At 40.3% G+C, this 24,638-nt stretch overlaps 1 protein-coding gene across 3 annotated transcripts in view; it reads right to left on the bottom strand.

The window, feature by feature from the left end:
- TDP1 (tyrosyl-DNA phosphodiesterase 1) overlaps positions 1-24,638 on the bottom strand; it is a 116,011-nt gene that overhangs the window by 53,408 nt on the left and 37,965 nt on the right. For all 3 annotated transcript variants that reach the window (XM_054027193.1, XM_054027194.1, XM_054027195.1), the window contains exon 13: positions 21,899-22,006. In XM_054027193.1, the coding sequence (XP_053883168.1) occupies positions 21,899-22,006 (108 nt within the window). The remainder of the gene's footprint in view (positions 1-21,898; positions 22,007-24,638) is intronic.

Genomic DNA, 24,638 nt, shown 5'->3' with positions numbered 1-24,638 from the left:
ATGTGTTTGTAAATTTTGATTATCAATGGACCTTTTTGTGGATTTGTGCATGCACAGTGAAATTGACATTTACCAATAAAATCTATTTATTCCAAGCCTACCTATTGTTTCTCCTCCAAAGGAGGCAAAAGTTAAATGAAAGCTACAATTAAATAAGACATTTCCAAAATTAGTCTATTTTTTCCTACTTTTTCCAGGGACCTGTTGCATAAGAGAATGGTCAAAGCTCACATGCATTTCTGAGGTTGCAAGTTTGCTCCCATGGACCTTTCCTTTTTTAAAAACAAAAATAATCTCAAAGCAATAGTTAAGGGGTTAAGCGATCCATTTTATTGTTTGCAGAAAAATTCTTATAATATGTAGCACTGCCAAAGCTAGCAAGCCAAAAATAAGTCATGGCCCCCCCAAAAATCATTGGATTGACTGAAAAATCATGAGATATTTTTAATAGATTTTAGGTTGTTTTTGTTTTCTGAGTCTTTAGAATACACTAAGGTAATGTTTTCAAATTTTCTCCATAACCATGAGGGCTAGAAACTTCTTTTAAAAATACCTTCAACCTCTCCCCACACACATACAACCACACCCAAGTTAACACTATCAATCCCTAGACTCCAGCTTCTAAGGTGAGAAGGAAAACAATTTAAGACTCACAATAAAAGCTCAAAAGTTAGCAGCACTGAAAATTTTTTCCTACCAAGATTATATTTTTAAATTACTGACATATTGGAAAGTTGACTCTCTTGAAATTAGCCAATTTAAGAAAATTCATAGGCGGCATCCAATTAAACCTATTCCCAAAATTATCCTAAACTGCTCAGCCAGAGATTTATTAGTATAAACAAATAAACCAAAATGGTTTAGATTTGCTCAGAATTGGCTTAACTCCATTCTCATCAATGTCAATGAGAGTTATCTCTGAAACCAAAGGGAACAGAATTAGGGCAATGCTGAGTGCTTCTGAAAATCCTACCCCGTCTCCAATGAACATGCACTCATATAAACCAGGACTGAATATCGAACCTACTGATTAGCCACTGTCCAAAAGATTGAACTGAACGCTGCCTCACACAAACATAGATTTGGAAACACAGATGACATTGGGGAAACATACATATAATTGTATCCTGTGTTAGGACTGGAAAATCCTTTGCCTCCTTTGATGAGGATGACCAGAAAAGCTACTCTTATATATACAAATGAATTTCTCTAGTTTTAGAATCAGTTTCTTTAACTGGATACATTCTCTCTGGAGGTTGGTTGGAGCAGAAGCTTTGCTATCTATCGTTCTGCAAGGGCAAAGGACTCTAATGATCTATTATTTTGCTTTCCAAATTTAACAATAGTCACAGAAAAAATAAAAGGAGCATCATGACCGGAAATCTGAAAGAGACATTAAAGAGGAAGAAATTCCCATCTGTGAGTTGGTATTTGAGATTGTTTCTATACCTTCTAGTCCCTTCAAAAGCTGACTCTACCTTCTGTATTTGACATACCTCAAAAAAAGAGTACCCTGTAACACAGGCTAATTTATAGCTCAAAAATCTTTTCCCTCATTACATCTTTATACCAATCAATAGTTTTTGCTTGTTTGTTTCTAATAAAAAAAATGAGAAGTTAAAAGCCACAAGACTTTGGATAAATATAGTGAAAGTGGAAGTCACTTTGATGCCACTCCAGTAAAGAAATTTTTTTTTTTTTTTTTTTTTAAATAAATCAGCTGCTGCTTTAGTGCTTCATCTGAAAGCAAGTGTTCCTGTAAAGCAGTAGCTTGCTGGCAGTTTCAGAGCAGCAGGTGAAGATCTGGAATAAAAAGCACAGCAGCAGGGAAGAAATTCTAGGGGGTAGGGGAAAGGTCATAGTTTATATATTTTTGAAGAAGGAAAATTGCAACCATGGATACAACTCAACCTAAATGTCTAGGAGGCAAAACAAGAATTGGAGATTTGCAGTTTTATTTGCTTCTGTGACTAAACCTTTAATCTAATTATAAAGCTCTGTTGGCTAGCGATTAGAGTATGGGACATGGGGTCAGGAAATCAGATCTGCCATAGACATGGCATGACCTCAGGTAAATCTCACTCTCTGCCTTAATTTACCCATTGGTAAAATGAGAATACCACTACAAGGATATTATAAGAATTAAAATTTGTGAAGTGTGTTTAAGTCCTTGGATAAAAGAAGCTTTATAATCACCAGATACTACCAGGACCGGCTCCAGGCACCAGCGAAGGAAGGTGATTGGGGCGGCCAATGGAAAGGGGTGGCACGTCCGGGTCTTCGGCGGCAATTCAGCAGCAGCTCAATCGCGCCGCTTCATTCTTCTGCAGCAATTTGGCGGCGTGTCCTTCGCTCCAAGAGGGACTGAGGGATCCGCCGCCGAAGTGCCACCGATTGGCTTTTTTTTTTTTTCCCACCCCCCGCTTCACCGCTTGGGGTGGCAAAAAAGCTGGAGCCGGCCCTAGGCATTACTAATGTAACAATTACTGCTCCTGTACCTACTGGACCTACAACCAGTTGAATGTGTCTTAAATCCCCAAGTGGCATAAAATTATTCCAGCTCCTATGTCTAATTAAATTTTTGCAGAATTTAAGATTTCATTTTCACAGCCTCCCCCCGCAGTGGTACTTTTATTTAGTGTAGACAGTTCAAATCTATAGCCATATTAACTCAAACAATAGCAATGCGAGATATGAACACCCTCCATTCATTTTTATAGGCTATTAAACGCTAGCCCTGAGCAAACCATTTTCCAGGACCAATGCACTCACAAAGAGAGACCATAAGGAAAGGATTATGTCAAATGTTTGAAAACAGAGGCAAATGGACAAAAATCTAGAGCAATGAAACAGATAAATGTCCTGGCTCTGTAGTCCACACAAATATATGTTCTATTCACAATATAATGTCAAAATAATAATAATCTGACATTTGAATGAACACAAACATAAAAAAAAAAAATCACATTTACTATTATTACCGTATTACTGCCTCTGTCTGAAAGTTTATTGCTACACAGTGTATTCAAATAGAAACAGTTAAAACACTGTTAAACTGTTAAAAGCAAGAAGTAAAACTTAGGAAATGACCGTAACACTGTCTCCTGGTGGAATCAGGAAAACATTACCATGTAATTAATTTTTTATCATAAAAACAAGGGGGCAAAATTAAAGTTGCATGGGCAACTATAAAACTGGCATTTTCTAACTTTTGACTGCTGGACTTGTAACCTCAACATTCTGCTACAGTAGTTTGATTGGTATGTAATTTCATAGGGGCTTTTGTTTGTTTGTTTTAAACAGAAAAGGGTAAAAAATAAATTGTATTATGTACAGTTGTCATATTGGTCTGGGGGTAGTGTAGCCCAACTCTCCCCATCCCTCAACCTCCAGGAATTAGGGAAGCTTCTGCCCCCTGTGTTTCATAGACTCAGATTTTAACACCAGAAGGGACCATTAGATTATCTAGTCTGCCCTTTTTTATATCACAGGCCACAGAATTACATCCCTCTACTCCTACATTTAGCCCAATAATTTGTATTTGACCTAAGCATATCTTCCAGAAAGGCATCCCTCTGAAGACCTCAAGAATTGGAGTCCATCACTTCATTACATAGTTTGTTGCACTGATTAATCACCTTCATTGTTAAAACTTTGTGTCTCATTTCCGATTTGAATTTATCAGCCTTTAACTTCCAGTCATTGGCCTTTCTTTGCCAAATTAACAAGCCCTATAGTACTCAGCACTATTAACACCCATATTTGATGATTCCCCCATTGACAACTACTTGAGACGTGTCAGTTAAAATTTTCTTAATCCATTTAACGTGTGCTTCATTGATACTGTATAATGGTTTTTAATCGGAATGTCATACGAAGTACTAAGAGAAACAAGATGGGTGAGGTAATATCCAATAATTATTGGACCGACTTCCGTTGGTGAGAGACTAGCTTTCAAGCAACACAGAGCTCTTCTTCAGGTCTGGGAAAGGTACTAAGAGTGGCACAGCTAAATACAAGACCCACCTTGTCTCTCTAATATCCTGGGATCAACAGGGCTAAAACAACACCTCACGCAGTACTAAGTCGAAGATCCAAGTATATTACATCTATGCAGTTAAGTTTATCAAACAAACTTGTAATCTCTTCAGAGAATGAAAGCAGGTTTGTTTGATGAGACTTATTTTCCATAAAACCACATTGACTGGCATATTCTCATCCTTTCATTCTTTACTGACTCAATCTGTATCAACTTTACCATTATTTTGCCTGGGATTGAATTATTTCTAATTGTGGCCTTCCTCTCATAACCAGGATAGGCTTTTACCAAAAGCATTTCTCTTCGTTGAATGTGGAAGCATGGCTTTTTGACCATCTGATGACTTCTTAAAGAACATGTAATTTACATTAGAAGGAAAAATAAACAAACAGAAAAAAAAAAATCAATAATTTCACTCAGTTTTGGAAAATTACCCCTTTTGAAACACTACATATCTCTATCTGGTTAGGACTGCCTCTGTCCACCTATACTGAATGTAAATCAGGCCATAACCACTGGCCCCTAGGTAAACACCAACTTCCCGTTCAGTGATCACCCCCCCCCCTTACAATGAGGTCAAAATTACAGCAAAATGTGTTGTCTCCCCAGAGATGGGATGGTGGTACCCTGGGGTCATGAGCTGGATTTTGGAATGGGGTGGGGGGGAAGAGAATGGTTTGGGAGAGAGAGATGCCCAGTTCTTTGGAAAATGTGTTATTTTGGCATGTTGCCAACACTTCCCTGAAGAGCGCATGTAAAAGAACAGAAACTGCCATTTTAAACTGTTTACAACTCAGCAAAAGCTGAATGGAATCTTATGGGACAAGCCAAAGGCTCATCTCTCACCCCAGGACTTTGTCCCTGCTGAATCTCAAAGGTCTGCTGCAAAACAATGGAAATGTTGGAGTTTTTTTCAAAAAAGAAATTGCAAGAATCTTTTATAATGGAAAGTATGAGGAAGCATTTTATAAATATAGGGGTCATGACTAGCCTTCCCTATAACAGAAGTAACACACACATTTATTGGAACTTAAAGTTAGCAACAAATCATCTCTTTTTTCAGTTTATGTGCACTTCACAGCTCTCTGTATATAGTCAGTTTCACTGTTTCCCCAAATAGTAGATCTCTATTTTGTTGAAAAAAACCTTTAAGTATCAGCAAGAGAGCAGAAAAGCACTTATAAATAACAAAACAGTCCAGACATACTATTTAAGGGTGACACCATAAACTAGGACTTGTGGAAATTAAAAAACTTAAAATTAAAATTAAAAAAAGCCCCAAGTTGACATTGTCCCTTTAAGCATCACAAAGGACTCTAAGTGGCAATCTTGCAAATTTCAGGTGGCAGGACTGACTTAACTGGCTAGCAGTACTGTCACTAACTTAGCTGAATGACTTGCAATTTCATCCTCTGAGGTTATTATGCCAACCAGGAATGGAAAAGGCAGAAAACACAGTTCTGACACTCAGTACCAGCAATTATATAGAACTTTTAATCCATATTTTCACATTAATTCACAGGTCTAATGCACAGTTGTTTGTAATTTATAATGCGGTAACTTGGCATCATTGCTGCAGATTATTCAAGAACCATAATGTCTGAAATAAATGTCAGGTACTGTAGTTACCAGTTAGTATTTTGTGAAAGATTTAAATAAACTTGCTAGCACTGTCTCTCATGAATACTTAATTATGTATTTGCAATGGGTCCAACTCCTTACTCTCACTCCTACAGTCCCATAAAAACACCATGTAAAATTTTATCTTGGTAAAAATATTTGCAAGCAGCTGTACTGAAAGAGGTTTTTCCCCCACTTTATTTATTGTTTCACTTAATTCTATAGCATTCTTCCTCAATGCCCACTTCTGCCGTGATGCATACAAGAAATCAGCCTATCAAAGAAGGCTAGGTAGCATGGCAGATGGGGAACACTAAAATTTATTTATCCTTAAACTATCAAGCTGTGTTATCAAATTTGACCTTTTTGTTACTTTCATTCTCCCTGGGACTCTTCCCTAATGTTTGTCATATGCACTTGTTGCATCTTTTATCAATCTAGATTAAGCTCTTCAGGGCAGGGACTGTATGTTCTCATGCATTTGTACTGCACTGAACACAATGGGGCCTGGACTGATTGCAATCTTTCTGTGCCAATCCTCAATGCCCTTAAATAAATTTATTCCTAATCCAAAGCAGTTAGGTTACTATATGCCCCAAAGGCAGAGGGTTTGTATTTATACTTTTTTATAGGTTTTTAGGAATTGAATTAAATCCTTTTGATTCACTATGTCAAACCCCAGTGCAAATTTTCCAATGATGCATTTATCTTCAAACAAGATGCATTAGAAATAGACAGTAGCAGCACTGCCCTACTTATTGGCAGAAGACTAAGGAAAACAAGCTGGATTACAGCCATTAGGGATCACAGATTTTTGCCTTCTCCTCAGCATTTTTTTTTCCTGAAGAGTACTCTGTCAATTAAAAGAATACAATTCCAAAAAGAGGAAAGTTCCGGTTTTACACAAAGCATAAAGTGTTATTTTAAACACAATCATTTACAACAAAAGAACCTGTTTTGGGAAGCATTGCCAATGCCTTATGGGGGCAAATGAATAAAGCAGAGGTGACTGGGAACACCGTTTCAATGTCACATGATGCAGTTTTCTTCATCCCATAATTTTTTTCACCTCTTTTCAAAAGAGGTGTTCCCACAAAACCGTGTGTCCGCCATCTGTCTGAGAAGCATGGATCCTGCACAACTCTGCATTATTGTAATGAGTGTTGTGGGCATTGCGTGCTGATCCTGCAGTACTTGCAGATCCACCAGAGAAGCCGCAGGGAAGATGATGATTCCTTGGAGGCTAGCTTACTGTGGGACATAGAAACAATTCAAGGTGGTTGTTGGCATTCACGGAACAGCTGCAGATGGTGGAGAGCTGGTTCTGGGCCCGAGAAACAAGCAGTGACTGGTGGGATTGTATTGTTATGCAGGTACGGGATGACAAGCAGTGGCTGCAGAACTTTGGCTGCACAAGGCCACATTCCTGGATGTGTGAGCACAGCTTGCCCTAGCCCTCCGGCACAACCACCCCAAAATGAGAGCTGCACTGACAATGAAGAAGTGAGTGGTGATCACTGTGTGGAAGCTTGCAAGACCAGATTGCTACCGATCAGTTGGGAATCAAGCTGGAGCTGGGAAATCCACTGTGATGCAAGTGTGCAGAGCCATTAATTGCATCCTGTTTCAAAGAACTGTGACTGTGGGCAATGTGCAGGACATAGTGGATGGCTCTGCAGCAATGGAGTTCCCGAAATGCAGTGGGGGTATAGATGCCATGCATATCCCTATTTTAGCATCAGACCACCTTGCCACAGAATACAACAACCGAAAGGGCTACTTTTCTATTGTATTGCAAGTGCTGATGGATCACTTGCGACGTTTTATAGTCCTCAACATGGGATGGTCACGGAAGATGCATGACGCATACAACTTAGAGAACACAGGCCTGTTCAGAAAGTTGCAAGCAGGAACTCTCTTTCCAGACGAGTGGGGATGTTGAAATGCCAATAGTGATCCTGGGAGAATCAGCCTATCCCTTACTCCCATGGCTCATGAAACCGTACACTGGCCACCTCGACAGGAGCAAGGAGTGCTTCAACTACAGGCTCAGTGGTTGCAGAATGACAGTTGAATGTGCCCTTGGCCATTTGAAAGGCTGCTGGCACTATCTACTCACAAGATTAGACCTCAGTGAAAGAAAAAAATCCCAATCATTATAGTTGCCTGCTGCGTGCTCCATAATATCTGTGAAGCAAAGGGGGAAAAGTTTCTGCTGGGGTGGAGGTGGAAAGGCTGTCTGCTGTTTTTGAGCAGACAGATACCAGAACTATAAGAAGGGCTCAACAGGGAGGCATGCAACTCTGGGAGGCTTTGAAAGACCATTTTAATAGTGAGCCACAGTAATGCTGGCTTTGTTTTTTTGCACTCCAGTATGAACCTTGTAATGAGTGCTCTGTTGGTAGTACTAGAACATTGCCAATGCACCTGTTGATATTATCTGTAAATGATGTCAACGACAGCCAGCATATGTTGTGAATAAAAATGAAGACTATTTATAACTGAATGAAACTTCATAAATACAGGAAAAAGAACAGTCATTTTCATTTCACAAACACACACACCAACCACGTCTCTCACAGGCCAGTGTATGTGCAACTGTGATTGTCTGTACTGTCCCCCATGGTGGAGTGGTAGGGGAAGTGCACTGGCCCCGGAAGCCACATGGAATTGAGGGAGGAAGTAGGGAGGCCATGGAATGCAGTTCTCTATGGGCTGCAGAGTGAGGAGCAAACAGGAAATGGAATTTCAATGGGGCTTTACAAAGGGGAAAGGTCTGTACCTGGCCGCCGGGCAGTGGAGTTAAAAATAGTGACCAAAGCGGTCACGGTGAGGCATTGTGGGATACGTCAACTTTAGTGGCCTCCAGGAGGCAAGTAATGCAGTGTCTACACTGACACTGCGTTCACCTAAATATGTCGACCTAAACTATGCCTCTCAGAGAGGTGGAGTTAAGATAGCATAGCGGGCAAGTTACATCGGCAGAAGCAACATTTTAGTATAGATGCTTACAGAATTAGGTTGACCTAAGCTGCCTTATGTTGACCTGACTGCAGTGTAGACTATGCATATGAGTCAATGAGAAAAAGGCTTTTCTATAGTATGGCAAAGGCTGTACTGGTATTTTTCTAAACCAATACATCAGCCAAGCTCTTAAGAGTTGTTGCAGCCTCCCTTACAGTCTAATTTTCCATAGACATTAACATAGGAACAAGTTACTAATTAAGATCCAATATCCCATTGTTAAGACGATTTCTCCTGAATGCTTGGACATGCTTTCAACAGCTCATTTTCGGCTACTTTTACAGGGAAATCCAAATACAACACACCAGTTATGGATTTGGTCCAACACCAGCAAGTTACTAATGTAAAAGTTTGTACCAATTTCCAACTATTTCTTTTTAAAAAGGAGCAGAAGCTAAGCCATGTAACCTCAGGGGTTTCCCTGGAGACTGAGTCCAAATGCATGGGCTGAGACATTGACTGGTTGCTGCTGTAGACCAGTGTATGTGTATGGAAAAGAAACTAGAGAGCCAGGTAAAAAGTAAGCAAACAGCAGGAGAGGCAGTGGTGTGTGGTCCTATGAAGAAGCCAAGAGACAGATCATCTTTTGGACAAAGTACTCACTGAAACAGCAGACTTGGATTTCTGACTGTTTCCTGTTTGTTTCTACTGTGTTCAGAGAAACAGGACTGTTTTCATGTACATTCTTTTTAAATAAACAGGATTGCACCAAAGAATGTATCCAAGTCTTATCCATTTCTCCTCCTAACCCAAACAACCTGTCAAGACACCAAATATTGGCTAACTGCTTGGGCTATGGGGCAACATTATAATTTATTATTTGTATTGTAGTAGTGCCTAGGAGTCCTAATCATGGACCAGAGTGTCATCACTGTAATGATTTATGCTTGATTCACATTCTCAAGATTCTTTACAACCAACCATAATAGTTAGCAACATTTATTTTAAATTAAAGCTTATATTCGGACACACAACTCTGTGGTATGGGTGAATTCCATAGCACACACTGCAGCACAGAATCACAGAACGCACAAGGTCCTGATTTGGGGTCTGCAAAGACTAAGATGAATTCTACAACTATTTGAAGGGATAATACTCCCCAGAGGGAGACAAATTATTTAGCATTGTACACGGGTGTATTACTAGAAATCTTTGGAAGAAATTGCAAATAGGACATTTTAGGCTTAATATCAGGAAAAGCTTCCCAACAATGAGATACTAGTAGAACTGTTGTTATAGTTTAGGACTCAACATTGCATTTTTCATTCAGGCTGTGCTATGGCAACTGTTTTGCTAAGAGACCTACATTCCTCTCCTTATTTGCCAACTGCTGCTTTAAGAAAGGATAAAATAGTATTTCAACAGGGGATCTTATTACCTAAAGGGCACATCTCAAGACAGGGAAACACATACAATTTAGTTTTCTCTGTTCAGTATTAAGCAATTTTGAATTAGAAAAAAAAATAATCTAGATTTAGACTTGTAAGAACCTCCGCTCTGGCTAATTTAAGTAGCACTACTGAACTCCATTACAGTATTTAATAATTTTCATATATTGTTCTGCAGTCTATATAGTACTCAGGGGCACAGCTGATGCCCACACACAGCTTGCTGAATTTGTCCATAACTGGACAGATTCACAATTTTAAAAAAAGAGAAGCTTAATTAAAATTAGATAATGCAACAGTGCTGCCATAGCTCATTTAATTCCTTTTTTCCCCTTTACAAAGGTACTTCAACAGGAGTCTGAACACCTAGGTAGATAATGCACCTTTCTCACCCATCTGAAAACTATAACTAATGTTTTTGCTCAGTCACATTTCTTTGGTTCCACAATATATATCCTGCTGATTGCTAGGCAACCATAACAGTTCCACCACATGCATGCAGTCAGTTGTAAATGATAGTGTTTTGTTAGTTCCTCACACACACAGAGAGATTTCTCATAACTTACCTTGTTTACCAATTGCCAGAGTTAGCAATGTTCAGACAAACACTCCTACATCCCAGCTTCTATTCCTACTCGATCCTGAAATGAAATTCTAGCACTGCACTTTTAAAAAAAATAATATTTTGCACTAATGTTGTGTTTTCTGTCTGAGAACATAAGAATGGCCATAGTGGGTCAGACCAAAGGTCCATCCAGCCCAGTATCCTGTCTACCGACAGTGACCAATGCCAGGTGCCCCAGAGGGAGTGAACCTAACAGGTAATGATCAAGTGATCTCTCTCCTGCCATCCATCTCCACCCTCTGACAAACAGAGGCTAGGGACACCATTCCTTACCCATCCTGGCTAATAGCCATTAATGGACTTAACCTCCATGAATTTACCTAGTTCTCTTTTAAACCCTGTTATAGTCCTAGCCTTCACAGCCTCCTCAGGCAAGGAGTTCCACAGGTTGACCGTGCACTGTGTGAAGAACTTCCTTTTATTTGTTTTAAATCTGCTGCCCATCAATTTCATTTGGTGGCCCATAGTTCTTATATTATGGGAACAAGTAAATAACTTTTCCTTATTCACTTTCTCCACACCACTCATAATTTATATACCTCTATCCTATCCCCCCTTAGTCTCCTCTTTTCCAAGCTGAAAAATCCTAGCCTCTTTACTCTCTCCTCATACCCCTAATCATTTTAGTTGCCCTTCTCTGAACCTTTTCCAATGCCAGTATATCTTGTTTGAGATGAGGAGACTACATCTGTACTCTGTATTCAAGATGTGGGCGTACCATGGATTTATATAAGTGCAATAAGATATTCTCCATCTTATTCTCTATCCCTTTTTGAATGATTCCTAACATCTTGTTTGCTTTTTTGACTGCCGTTGCATGCTGCATGGACCTCTTCAGAGAATTATCCACGATGACTGCAAGATCTCTTTCCTGATTAGTTGTAGCTAAATTAGCCTCCATCATATTATATGTACAGTTGGGGTTATTTTTTCCAATGTGCATTACTTTGCATTTATCCACATTAAATTTCATTTGCCATTTTGTTGCCCAATCACTTAGTTTTGTGAGATCTTTTTGAAGTTCTTCACAGTCTGCTTTGGTCTTAACTATCTTGAGCCAGTTTAGTATCATCTGCAAACTTTGCCATCTCACTGTTTAGCCCTTTCTCCAGATCATTTATGAATAAGTTGAATAGGACTGGTCCTAGGACTGACCCTTGGGGAACACCACTAGTTATCCCTCTCCATTCTGAAAATTTACCATTTATTCCTACCCTTTGGTTCCCTGTCTTTTAACCAGTTCTTAATCCATGAAAGGATCTTCCCTCTTATCCCATGACAACTTACTTTACCTAAGAGCCTTTGGTGAGGGACTTTGTTAAAGGCTTTCTGGAAATCTAAGTAAACTATGTCCACTGGATCCCCCTCGTCCACATGTTTGTTGACCCCTTCAAAGAACTCTAATAGATTAGTAAGATACGATTTCCTTTTACAGAAACCATGTTGACTTTTGCCCAACAATTTATGTTCTTTTATGTGTCTGACAATTTATTCTTTACTATTGTTTCAACTAATTTGCCCGGTACTGACATTAGACTTATGAGTCTGTAATTGCCGGGATCACCTCAAGAGCCCTTTTTAAATATTGGCATTACATTAGCTTTCTTCCAGTCACTGGGTACAGAAGCTGATTTAAAGGACAGGTTACAAACCATAGTTAATAGTTCCGCAATTTCACATTTGAGTTCTTTCAGAACTCTTGGACGAATGCCATCTGGTCCCAGTGACTTGTTACTGTTAAGTTTATCAATTAATTCCAAAACCTCCTTTAGCGACACTTGAACCTGTGACTATTCCTCAGATTTGTCACCTACAAAGGACGGCTTAGGTTTGGGAATCTCCCCAACATCCTCAGCCATGAAGACTGAAGCAAAGAATTCATTTAGTTTCTCCGCAATGACTTTATCGTCTTTAAGTGCTCCTTTTGTATTTCGATCGATCTCAAAGCACTTGATATATATTGAATAAGCCTCACAACACCGTTCTGAGGAAGTATACCCAGTATTCAGATGGAGAAACTGCACAGAGGTTAAGTGTACAGAGGTGAAGTGATTTGCCCGAAGTCACAGAGCAAGTCAGTGAAAGACCCAGGATTACATCTCAGATGTCCTTACTTACAGGCGACAAGCTCTATTTCATTTCCTACATGATAGCATGGGTTATAGATCCCTTAATGAAGCAGACTCAAATAGGAGGAAGCCCTTATTGAACAACAGCATCAGCATCATCCAGCTCTTATATAATGCTTTTCATCTGTAGAATTCAAAATGCTTTACTGAAGAGGTCAGTACTGTATCATTCTCTCCATTTTACAGATGGAAAACCTGAGGCACAGAGAGATGAAGTAACTTGCCCAAGATCACCCTGTAAGCCAGTGATGAGACTACTTTTTTTGCTTAGACACTCAAACCCATGATAAAGCCCTCCTGGGACTACAATCATTCAAAGCTACATTTAGTTGGTTTTAAATGGTAACTAAATTATGGACCGGACAGCCAGCAGAGTAAGTTCTATTTGTTGATTTCTCCTGTTGCTCTCATGGACCCCAAAAGTGACTTCATCCAAATATTCATTTTTAAACATGCCTGGTCCTGGATGGAGAACTGGTCATGCAATAGCTGACCAACTCTGTCAGATAAAGACATCCAAAGATACAATAACTGAGTTACTTTGCTGGCTGGGTCTACGTTTGGGGCACATCAACAGACAGCCCCTAGAGGATGTGGCTTCCTGCCTGGAGAAAGAAAGTGTTTTGGACTTAGCATGAGGGGAATTGCCTCTGTACCCTCTTCCAGTAATAAATAAGTGTTCTGTTGTTTACTGAGCTCCTGGGTCTCAAACTCTTTGTGCTGATCCATCAAAAAGGCAATGATGAGGTCATGCAACACTACAATGCTAGACTGACAGCCATAGCCTCGAGTCCGAAAGGGATAAACAGTGTCACTGCCACACTCTTTTGAGATGCCCTGAGGAGCAGTAGAAATGGTGGGAGGACACATAGCAGGTACCTTGCCTATATCTGCAAGACGTCATTCACTATTTTACATGTGAGGTCCTGCCACATAGGCACACAGGGCACTTTATACTCCCGAGGGAATTCTGTGCCATGCAGAATTTTGCAGAAATTAATCTTGTGCGTGCAGAATTTCCTTTCCCCCCACCCCCAAGAAATGGGCTGCAGAGATGTTGGCCGCCACTAGGGGCTGCTGGACCTGGCAGAGCCCAGCTCGCAAACAGAAGACAAGGCCAAGAGGGGAGGGGGAGGAAACTGGAGGGTTCCCAGCAGCTGCAGTTCCCAGCACGCCCTAAAGGAAAGGGATGGCAGCGAGCAAGAAACTCCATACAAGCCTGGGACCCAGCATCAGGCTGTTTCTTCCTGGCCTCTGGAAGGTAGGGTGACCAGATATCCTGATTTTATAGGGACACTCCAGATTTTTGGGTCTTTTTCTTATATGGGCTCCTATTATCCCCCACCCCCATCCCGATTTTTCACACTTGCTGACTGGTCACCCTACTGGAAGGTAAGGGGTCCGGGTGTGTGGGCCGGGGTGGCCTCGCAGCCCGCCTCTGAGGGGTAGAGAGTGAAAGTGTCTGGGCGGGGGGGGGGGAGGGAAAGCAGCTGACTTTTGGGGGGTAGGAAGAAGTGATTGTCTGGGCCGGGGAAGGACCCAGAGGTGGGCTCTGGGGGGGAGGAGTATGAGGGGGGGAAAGAAAGAGGTGTGAGTGTCTGGCTTTCCAGCTGGGCTCTGTGGGGGAAGGTGCAGAGAAACAGGAATTGGGTTGTTTCTTTAACTCTCTACTTCTGGGGGAATTTATGTGTGTGTGTCTGTATTGTTACAGACATACTTGCTGACAGGTATTTTGAAATAAATTACCAAAATAATTGAAACTGGCGTGATTATACAGTGTTATTTTGACAAATAAAACATGCAAAATTTTAAAATATTTTGCACAAAAAACTTTTTGGTGCAAAATTTGCCCAGGAGTAAATTTACCATTTCTGGATGCAAAAAGGTCAATCACTAACCCACCAAAATTGATTTAGGATCAGCAAAATATTTCTTGATGCAAATTCCACTCTGCTAATCAGACGTCTGCCACGTAAATCTTCGTGGTCATCTCCCATTTGGCAGGCATTGCATATAGAGATGGAAAACTTTGCTCTGACCAGGATAGGAGAATTTCTCTCTGGGCTAGGGATGACTGCGTTATGAAAATTCTATCAGACACATAGACTGTCATGACCAGAAGAAAGGTCTGTTATCCACGAAAGGAACAGTGCTCTGAGATCTCAGTGAATGATTGTTTTCCAGCTGGTGGATGCGGTGTTCTCTTTTTCTAAAGTGAATTAGGAAGATCCCTTAGAAAAGAAAATGCGAGATTCTCCACATTTATCACTTGTGGGAGTGGAGAATATACAACTGGAGCTAGATCTCTACCAACAGATCAGACAGGGCGAAATGCAGAGGGGATTAGTGGATAGGTGTTATATGTACTCTAGGTCATTAAAGCATGCTTGTATAGAAGCTCAGAATTCCCAATAAAGTCCAATAAGAAATGGATTTTTGTTTGAGATACCACTTGTTTTTCATTATGGCCATCTTCATCTCATGTTAACATTCTTCTGAGATGAGACCTTGTTCTTAATAGTATTCATCCCCAGCCCAGGCCCGTGACTGACATCACTGACACCATGTGTCAGTCCTGAATCCATGATACTCCAGGAACTGTATGCGTGTTTCCATCAGCTTTCTTTCTGTAGAGAAACCCTCATTAGTAAAATTGCCCAGGAAGAGAGAAATAGGTGAACTTCTTTCCTAAAGCCAATATTATTGCTACCATGATACTCGAGAGAGATCATAGGAGCACATGTGAGACCAAATGGTAATGCCCTACCTGTGGGGAAAAAAAAAAAATGCTGCAATCCATCAGCAAAACATGAAGAATTGTCTGGTGATAGTAAAGTAGGAATGCTTTGAAAACAAGCCTCCATTAGGAACATATTTAGATGTTTCATTCATGGGCCTGTTCTGCTTGTACCTGATTCTGAGGATAGAAATAAGATGGGCAGCAGATTGCAATGCTCTGATCTGAAGTAGATTATGGTTCATTCCATTCATGTCATGGTCTTTCCATGGGTTGCTGAGATTGAGAATGGGGCAAACCTCTTCCTGAAATTCCTGCACAGCTCCACAGGGTACTTGACAATGTGCCATGACCTCATTTGATCAAGGCTATCGGCAGCCCTTTTACTCTTCAATTGAGACAGCCTGGCACCAATTGGGAGTCTAACTGCACATAGGGCTGGTTGGGAGACCTGCAGATAGCTCTGAATCAAGAGAGGGCCGATACTGGTCCTGCATGTGTTCTAGTTACCACTTGCAAAGAGGTGTTTTCTTCTGCTGTATTTCACAGACTGCTTCAACTTTCCATATGACCTCTATTCCTTTCTATAGCATCTGACAGGAGTCAGGATGCAAGACAACTTTTTTGATGACCGAACAGTCTCAGCTTTCCATAAAACTTCCCCCTCTATCACTAAAATACCTGGGAATTGATTTGTATGAGCATCTGATCTCAGGCACCAAAGCCCCATATACTTGCATAAAACCAATCTGAATCCCATTCCCCTTAACCCCTTACATTCCAGGGACAAGACCTCAGGCCTTGTGATTTTTAGGTTGAGAAGAACCACACATAGCAATGCTTTTGAAATCATGTGCATGCATGTCAAGTGTCAGATGACAGTTCATAAATTATTTATATTGCCCTGATACCTCCTGAGTTTTTATGCCCAAAGGAGGGGCGGAGATGATGCCTGCTCGGACCTGGTAAAAAGTCTCCCCTGGCTAGAAATGCTGATTCCCGGACCACCAGGGAAAATAACCACATTTATCTTTAGTAGTGATATCAGGTTAAATTTTGACTGGTGCACACTGAGGAACCATCTGGCCTCATAAAACAGAGGCCAGTGTCTTTTCTGCATTCCTCTCCCATGCTGCACTCTATGAAGGTGAGCAAGGGGAACCAGGCACTAATTTTCTTATTCATTTATTTTCCCCTTTTTGAGTTTGTCCCCACAACCCTGCTTCAGAGGGAGGAGTAAAATTGGGCTCAGAGACTGCTGCAAATAAACTTCAAGTGGCAGGATCCCAATAGTACACAGAAGAGGGAGGCTGCTGTGAAGTTGACCATAGGCCTGAGTCTGGCCCTGGCAACGTTCATGCTGTGTCTGGTGCCTTCCATCCACAACCCACAGGGAAGGGGAGGGGGAGGAGATGGCTAAGTTCTGTGATATGAGATGTGGCTGCTGGTGCAGGTTATAGGGACTCAGGCATGATCTTCCATTTGGCACACTGCCCTTCTGGCTTCACTCCCCTCATGGTATAGAGGGAAGGTGAGCTGCCTTCCCTGGAGCCAGTTCTTTTCCAATCCTGCCTCCTGCCCTCAAGGCGAGCTTGCCCTGACTAGACTGCAAGGAAAACTGTGTTCTGCCCACACAGCCAGCCAAGCTCCCCAACAAAACATTTGATGGGGGGAAAGGGGAGAAGCTGAGCCTACACTGAAGCTGGGAGGTGTAATTCCCAGCTTGGGCAGAGGTACACATGCCAGTGCTACACTAGCCTATGCACTAAAAATAGCAGTATGGCTGTGGAGGCTTGGCTTAGCTACTTGAGTACAGTCATGCCCGATCTGCTGGGTACCTGCCTGCACCACCATGGCCACGTTGCTACTTTTAGCTTTCTAGCTCAAGCAGAGCGATCATGTGTACGTCCACTTGAACTGGGAATGACATGTCCCAGGAGCAGTGTAGATGTACCCAAGGACCCTTCCTTTTGCCTCTGACTTTCCTCAGCCTCGTTTGCTCCTTGAAATCTTCAGGAATACCAACTGCTGCAAATGCCTCCAAAGAGGAAGTGGAGCTGAAGAAACACTCTCCAGAATCCAACTGCAGTTCTGGGACATGGCTGGGAATTAGACATTGAGCTGAATTGTTAGTCTAAAGCACTGAAATAAAGTCTGGAATTTCCCTTTGCACCAGCCATGGCTGGCTGCAGAAATAATTGGAGGGAACTTCAGAAGGCAGCTCTGGTTCTGCTCCAAGCTGCAAGCAGACTAGAGCACCTCTGTAATAGATACAGGGACCTTAGCACAAAGAATAAACTGCTGTCTAACTTCAAATTGATTGCACATCTATAGCAGAGGGTAGGATTTGGCGCTTATATAGTGTAGGCAGTAGGACAGTTGTTTCGGTGCACTAGCTCTTTGTCAGTGAAGGCCTGGCTCACATGCAGAAAGGTATTTGATGATCTCATCCTCATTCTAGTTGTACACACCACAAAGAAACAATTGAATAAGATTAGCGGCCTCCAGAGATGTCCAGGATTAGAACAGGAGGTAGGGAGTATGTCAGGACTGAATTGCAATAGCAGAGCTATGTGGGAAATTTACACAGAACATCGATTGCACTATGAGAGATTCAAACTAATGCCATTATTCAGAGGTACTCACAAATTTAGAAAAAATAGAGCAATCAACAGGCAAACCAGAGTCTAGATCTAGCTACAGATTTGACAGGACTGAAAGAGAATGCAAAGTCACTCCTAGGTTCTATTTACACAGCGATAATCCAGTTGAGATTCATAAAACTAAGGGACTTTCTAGATTGCTGTACAATATGTAACATTCCATTTTCAGCTGGAGAGAAACAAAAACCAATACAACTAAAGTACTCAATTAAAATGAGATTCATTCAAAGGGCAGGGTTTCTCTATGGAATTTTTCGCTGCCCAGTGATGCAGTAGCTATGGCAACTATGCAACACAAAGCCTCCCAAAACATACTGCAGTGGGAGTCAGAGCGTGGCTAATAAGTTTTTTGCATAAACTATTGCATATGGAGCGGTGAGTTCATGCAATCCCTTTAATGAAAGATGACTAAATAAATAAATAAGAACTCAGAATATTTTCCTGTCACAGACCTGAACTACCACTACTTCTCAACACAATCACTGAAATTTAAAGAAAGGGCAGTTAGAGACTCCAAGAGTTTAATAGCCTCCCTTTACCTGTGAATGAGATGGCTGACTTTTCATGGTCATCAGGCAAAAAATAATAAACTCTCAGAGTAGAAGTTACAGGAGCTCATGGCTTAACAGCCATTTGTCATTTTAAGATTAAGAGTTCTTCAGCTAGTGTTCTTGCACAAATCAGCTGAAAGTTGTTGGTGCAGAAAACAGAAGAAACCTGTTAGGGCTATCTAGTCCATCTCTTTGCTAGTGCAGGATTGTTCCTAATAGTGCATTTTGTAGTTCTTTGGCCAGTTTGCTTTTAAGTCCAAAATGTTGCGGCTTTCATCACTTCCATTGGAAGAGCTTAACAGACATCTCACCATCCAAGGAAGAAAAAAATAAAAATAAAGCCCCCAAAGCCCACACTGGATCAACATTAAGAAGGATTTCTAGTGACTCTGAATATAGATCATGAAAGAATTAAATACAATGAACTAGAAAATTTGAGCTCTGCTACTAACTCATGTGACTTTGGACAAGTCATTTAGCATCTGTTTTCCCATCTGTAAACTCAGCTCCAGGGGTGTTGTGAAGTTTAATGTTTGTAAATCGTGTCAATATATGCAGCTAGGAGATGCTACCGAAGAGCAAAGTATTAGTATTAGGTCTTAGATTTTTGACAACTTCAGCATATGCTCATATACCACCATTTGCTTTCCTAGATAAGTCAAAAATTTGTTCTGAGCAGCAGGGAAGCCTATTTTTATTTTAATAGGCATTATTTACTTGTGATTGTGAGGGTCATCTGTTCAAGAAGATACATGTAATTGAAACAAACTGGAAAGATAAAAGCTTGGGTGGAAGACTTCCATGCGATTCATCAGGTGAACTACGTACACAAGGGGAAAAAAAATAGACCCTCAGCTCTAGCCACCACAAAAAAAATCAAGTGCTGATTTCAGAATGTCCCTGGGTGATGATGCCTAGTGCATAGATTGTCACACTTAACATTTTCAAAACCTCGTACAAACATTACAACAGGATGCTTCTGTTAAGGCAAGAAATTCAGCACAACATTTTGCCTCTCCTCCCATTGAGTTATACAGTAATTTATTTTTCTTTTCACATTTTCCACTGACAATACTTTGGATATTGGTCATTCTATGGATCAAAGACCCATAACATGCATGGTTCATACCCCAGATATCAAGCTAACTCACAGCTGCTTCTTGTTCTGTTTAAAATAATAATACATAACTCTTAATAGTCTTCTTGTTACGTTGTTCACCCCAGCCCTCCCTCATCTGTTTATTGCCTCCACCCATTATCTCATCTTAGATTCCAAGTTCTTTAGGGCAGGGATAATTTTCTTGTTATATGGTTGTACAGTGCGTAGCACAATGGGTCTTCAAAATACAACTGATGTTAAATATCACAGGAGCCCTGCATCACTATTTAGGATGTTAGAGTCGGTCATACTGTTATAAGCCAGGACACCTGTCTCATGGAGAGGGGAGGCTGGGCTTTTACAGAAGAAGGTGAAAAGACACTAGCTCCTCTGCGCATCCTAGTCACCTAGCCATTTTTACCAGTCTGGATAGAGGCAGAAAAATACAGCTGCAGCAGAATTGTTTCTATACAGATTAAAATTTACCCATGAGAGACATCAGTGGCTCTTTAAGGCAAGTGATTTTCCATTTAATTAACGGCAACACAATAAAAATGAGTTGTTAAAGTTGATATTTCCAATAATGTGTGTTTTTGTACAATGCCTACCACAATGGAGTCCCACTCTTGGTTGGCCCTTTGGCATTACTGTAATAAGCATGAATAATAATAAATATGTTTATATGGAAGTATCATGGATGTACACCATGTATTAACTTGTATATAGGCCTATACATTGTTCAAGGGATTGTTTCAAACATTTCTAGCATCCCTTTTAGACATCTTTTTTTACATGGTACTTTGAAATATCTAAGATGACTTACTATGCAAACACATTTTGCCACAAAAAATATATTAAAATCAAAGCATCTCTTATGCACTTGGTAACACTTATGCACTATGTCACAAGGTACAATTTACTGATTTTTAGTACTTAAACACTTAATTTCTTACAAAGTAGTTTTCTTTAATGAGTGGGGATTCATTCATTCATTTCTGCTCTTTGGGACGGATCCTGTTTCCACCCAATAGCAGCAGCAAAACTTTTACTCAACTCAGTGAGAACAGATTTATGAGAGATTACAAAGTCTTCCATAAATGCACAGAAGAAACCTTAAATGGATCAAGACAAGGTGGACTCTACATACAACTTTTCATATTATTGCTTTTCTAAGTACCAAAAAGATTATGAAGATAATTGAACTAGCCCTACAAGAAAAATGAAATCTGCGTACATTAAATATTAACTTTAATTATAGATATATGGATTCCAAGGCCAAAAGGGACAATTATAACCATCTAGTCTGACCTCCTGTATAATACAGGCTATAGAATTTCCCACATCAAATGCCAAGAACCTATCTTGTAGAAAAAACATCCAATCTTGATTTAAAAATTGCCAGTGCTGGAGATTCCACCATGACTCTTGGTAAGTTGGTCCAATGGTTAATTACTCTTGCTGTTAAAAATTTACACCTTATTTCCAGTCTGAATTTGTCTAGCTTCGACTTCCAGTCACTGGATCATGTTAAACCTTCTCTGCTAGATGGAAGAACCCATTATTAAATATTTGTTCCCCATGTAGGACTTATAGTAATCAAATCACCCCTTAATTTTCTCTTTGTTAAGCTAAATAGATTGAGCTCTTTGAGTCCATCACTATGAGGCATGTTTTCTAATCCTTTAATCATTCTTGATGGCCTTCTCTGAACCCTCTCCAATTTATCATCATCATTCTTGAACTGTGGACACTGGAATGGAACACAGTATTCCAGAAGCGTGCCAAATACAGAGGTAAAATAACTCCCCTACTCCTACTGGAGATCCCGCTGTATATGAACCCAAGGACTGCATTAGCCTTTTTTAGCCACAGGGTTGCACTTGGAGCTCACATTCAACGGATTATCTACCACAACCCCCAAATCTTTTTCCAGAGTTATTGCTTCCCAAGACAGAGTCCTCCATCATGTAAATATGGTCTGTAGTCTTTGTTCGCAGGAATTATGAATGTATAGTTTATTTACCTTGTAACTAAAAACCACGCAATCTTCTGGAAGTCAGGAGATGGCCTCATGTAAGTCTTAATGTGAGGCATAGCATGGCTGCGGCCTGAGGTTTCTGCTGACCATTTGCTGCAAAAACAAAAAAAAGGAATTTACTTCAAATAATAAGCTTTAGTTTTGTAGCTCCCAAAGTCACTGTACCATATAACAAGTAATTCATTTTGTACCTATGTTGGGCACGTAGCTGCAGCAGCCCAAGTTTGATATATTTTCTTAGTTAGCTTGCTATACTTAAAAATTCACGTTATCGAAAACAAATAATTTGAAATCTTTCAATTACACATCTAGATACTGCTTAAAGCCCATTGCACAACTCAGTGGGAAGTCAGTCCATATTTATATATTACAAGGATTTTTTTTTTTTTTTTTTTTACACAAACAGATACATTTCTTGTGTGCCCCAGGATGCCTTGAGGAAACATTCCATTCCTCCATCCCAGTTATCCACCACCAAACACTAAGAACTGATTCCAAACTTCCAGTCAAGTAGAAGAAGATAACATGCCCTTTGAATAAGTCATTTACTAGTTCCAATCAGGAGTTCATTAACAGTACTTTTCATTTCTTTGGCATGTTCCAAGATTATCTCAAAGCACATTACAAAACATTAGTGAATTATGTCTCCACAATCCTGTTAAGTGGGGCAAGCATTATCTCCATTTTAATCAGTGGTGAAATGAAGGCAGAATGAGATTAAGTAATTCTCCCAAAGTTACACAAGATGTTTATGATAGAGTCAGGAATGAAACCCAATTCTCCTGACTTCTGTTTCTTTGCCATAATCTAGAAGACCATCCTTCTTGTTGTTCGCTGAGCTAATATTTAACCTTTTGAGTGCTCATCTATGTCCACTTTCCTTCTGCCTCTCTCAACAAACTAATTATTGTATTTTAACAAGAGGAACATCAATTCTCTTCCATTTAAGCACCAGAATCATCTAACTACAGTAAATCCACTTAACAGCCCAAGGCTAGGTCTATACTACCCGCCTGAATCGGCGGGTAGAAATCGACCTCTCGGGGATCGATTTATCGCATCCCGTTGGGACGCGACAATCGATCCCCGAATCAGTGCTCTAACTCCACCAGCGGAGGTGGTAGTAAGCGCCGCCGACAAAAAGCCGCAGAAGTCGATTTTGCCACCGTCCTCACAACGGGGTAAGTCGGCTGCAATACGTCGAATTCAGCTACGCTATTCACGTAGCTGAATTTGCGTATCTTAAATCGACTCCCCCCTGTAGTGTAGATGTACCCCAAGAGACCTAGATAGATAGCGGTGTTTCTCCAAACATGAATAACTAGAGCTATCAGAAAGGGAAATGTATTGGTATGGCTAAGAAGTTCCTTTGATAGGGCAGCACAGATTTTTTTGGGGGGGGAGAGGGTAGATGGGAAGGAAGAGGAAGGAGAAGAGTCAAACTCTCCACTCAATTTTTTCTTTTAAACTTATTTTTCAAGTCACTTTTTTTTTTTTTTTTTTTTTTAAAAAAAAGGTCCCTGGAAACATGGAAAGGGAGACTGGAAAGAGGATTTTAAAAAGGAGTCGGTCAACCTAAATATATTACATAACAAGGGAGAAAAACATTTTTAAAAATTGGATAACAGAACTGTAAAACCAAAGTAATTGGCAAGAGATTCTGGGCAGATGCAGTATCTGTTTAACTCATGTTTGAAATTGACTAGATTTCAAGTTGACAGTGGGGTTTTTTGGCATATTTTAAAATCCTACCAAAACAAATTCTAAACCTGACTGCATAAGATGGGGGAAATCATTCTTCGGCAGCAAGGTTGAAAAGGAAGAAAAGACTGAGAGAGCACATTTCAATATAACAATAACTTGAGGGTTACTTCCTGTTAAATATCTTAGGGCAATAAACACATCTGAATCAGAATTTAGTTAGCCCCGAGTATGGTTAAAGGCTGATCTTGTGCCACCGTAACAACTCAGCAGTGTTCAATGTGCTAAGGGCTAAATAAGGAAAGTTGAAAGGGACTAGCTTTGAGAGATTATTATAATTAATTACTTCAAGTTGTGGTTTTATTTTTGTTGAAAGTTAAAAAAATTATGTTAAGGTGTGAACTGAAGGCTGAGGCATGCGTGGCAGGGGGAGGAAAGAACTTTGTGTGAACATATTTGCTTCTTGGAATTATGTAATCAGCATTACAATCAACCAATTTCTGCTATTATCCTCTTCTTTAAAAAGACTAGAGTTCTTTGTAACCCTGAGTAGCAGTTTAATTTCAAACTGGAAACCCATTCTTCCCATCACTTTTGCCAATACTTTATCGCAGTTTCCTTTTCTCTTGAGATTTTGCAACATTTAACAGCCCATCGCTCATTTATTAGGACTCCACCTCTGTTTCATTTGGCAGTCTGCTATTCACACTGTCTTTAAGGGACATGTGTCTCAATTATATGCTGTATCAATAAAGTATAAATAAAACAGACCTATTTTAGCAGACTGCCAAATTATCACTGCCGCATTAAAATGGGGTAGACTTTCCCACCACCACAACCCCAGGTGTTCTTTAAAATTTCAATCAATCAATACAGAGCTCCTTAAAAAAACACCCTAGAACAGAAGACATACTTACTTCCTACACTTACCAGCTATTCCATCTCAGTGCCATTCAAGAATGATTTCTTACAATATATTCTGGAGTGTCCTGTCCAGTCCAGTCTTACATAACTGGAGAATTGG

This window comes from Malaclemys terrapin, chromosome 4 (genome assembly GCF_027887155.1).
Source record: "Malaclemys terrapin pileata isolate rMalTer1 chromosome 4, rMalTer1.hap1, whole genome shotgun sequence".
NCBI lineage: Eukaryota > Metazoa > Chordata > Testudines > Emydidae > Malaclemys > Malaclemys terrapin.
The sequence above is the reverse complement of the archived record's forward strand: the minus strand, read 5'-3'. Positions and strand labels throughout refer to the sequence as shown.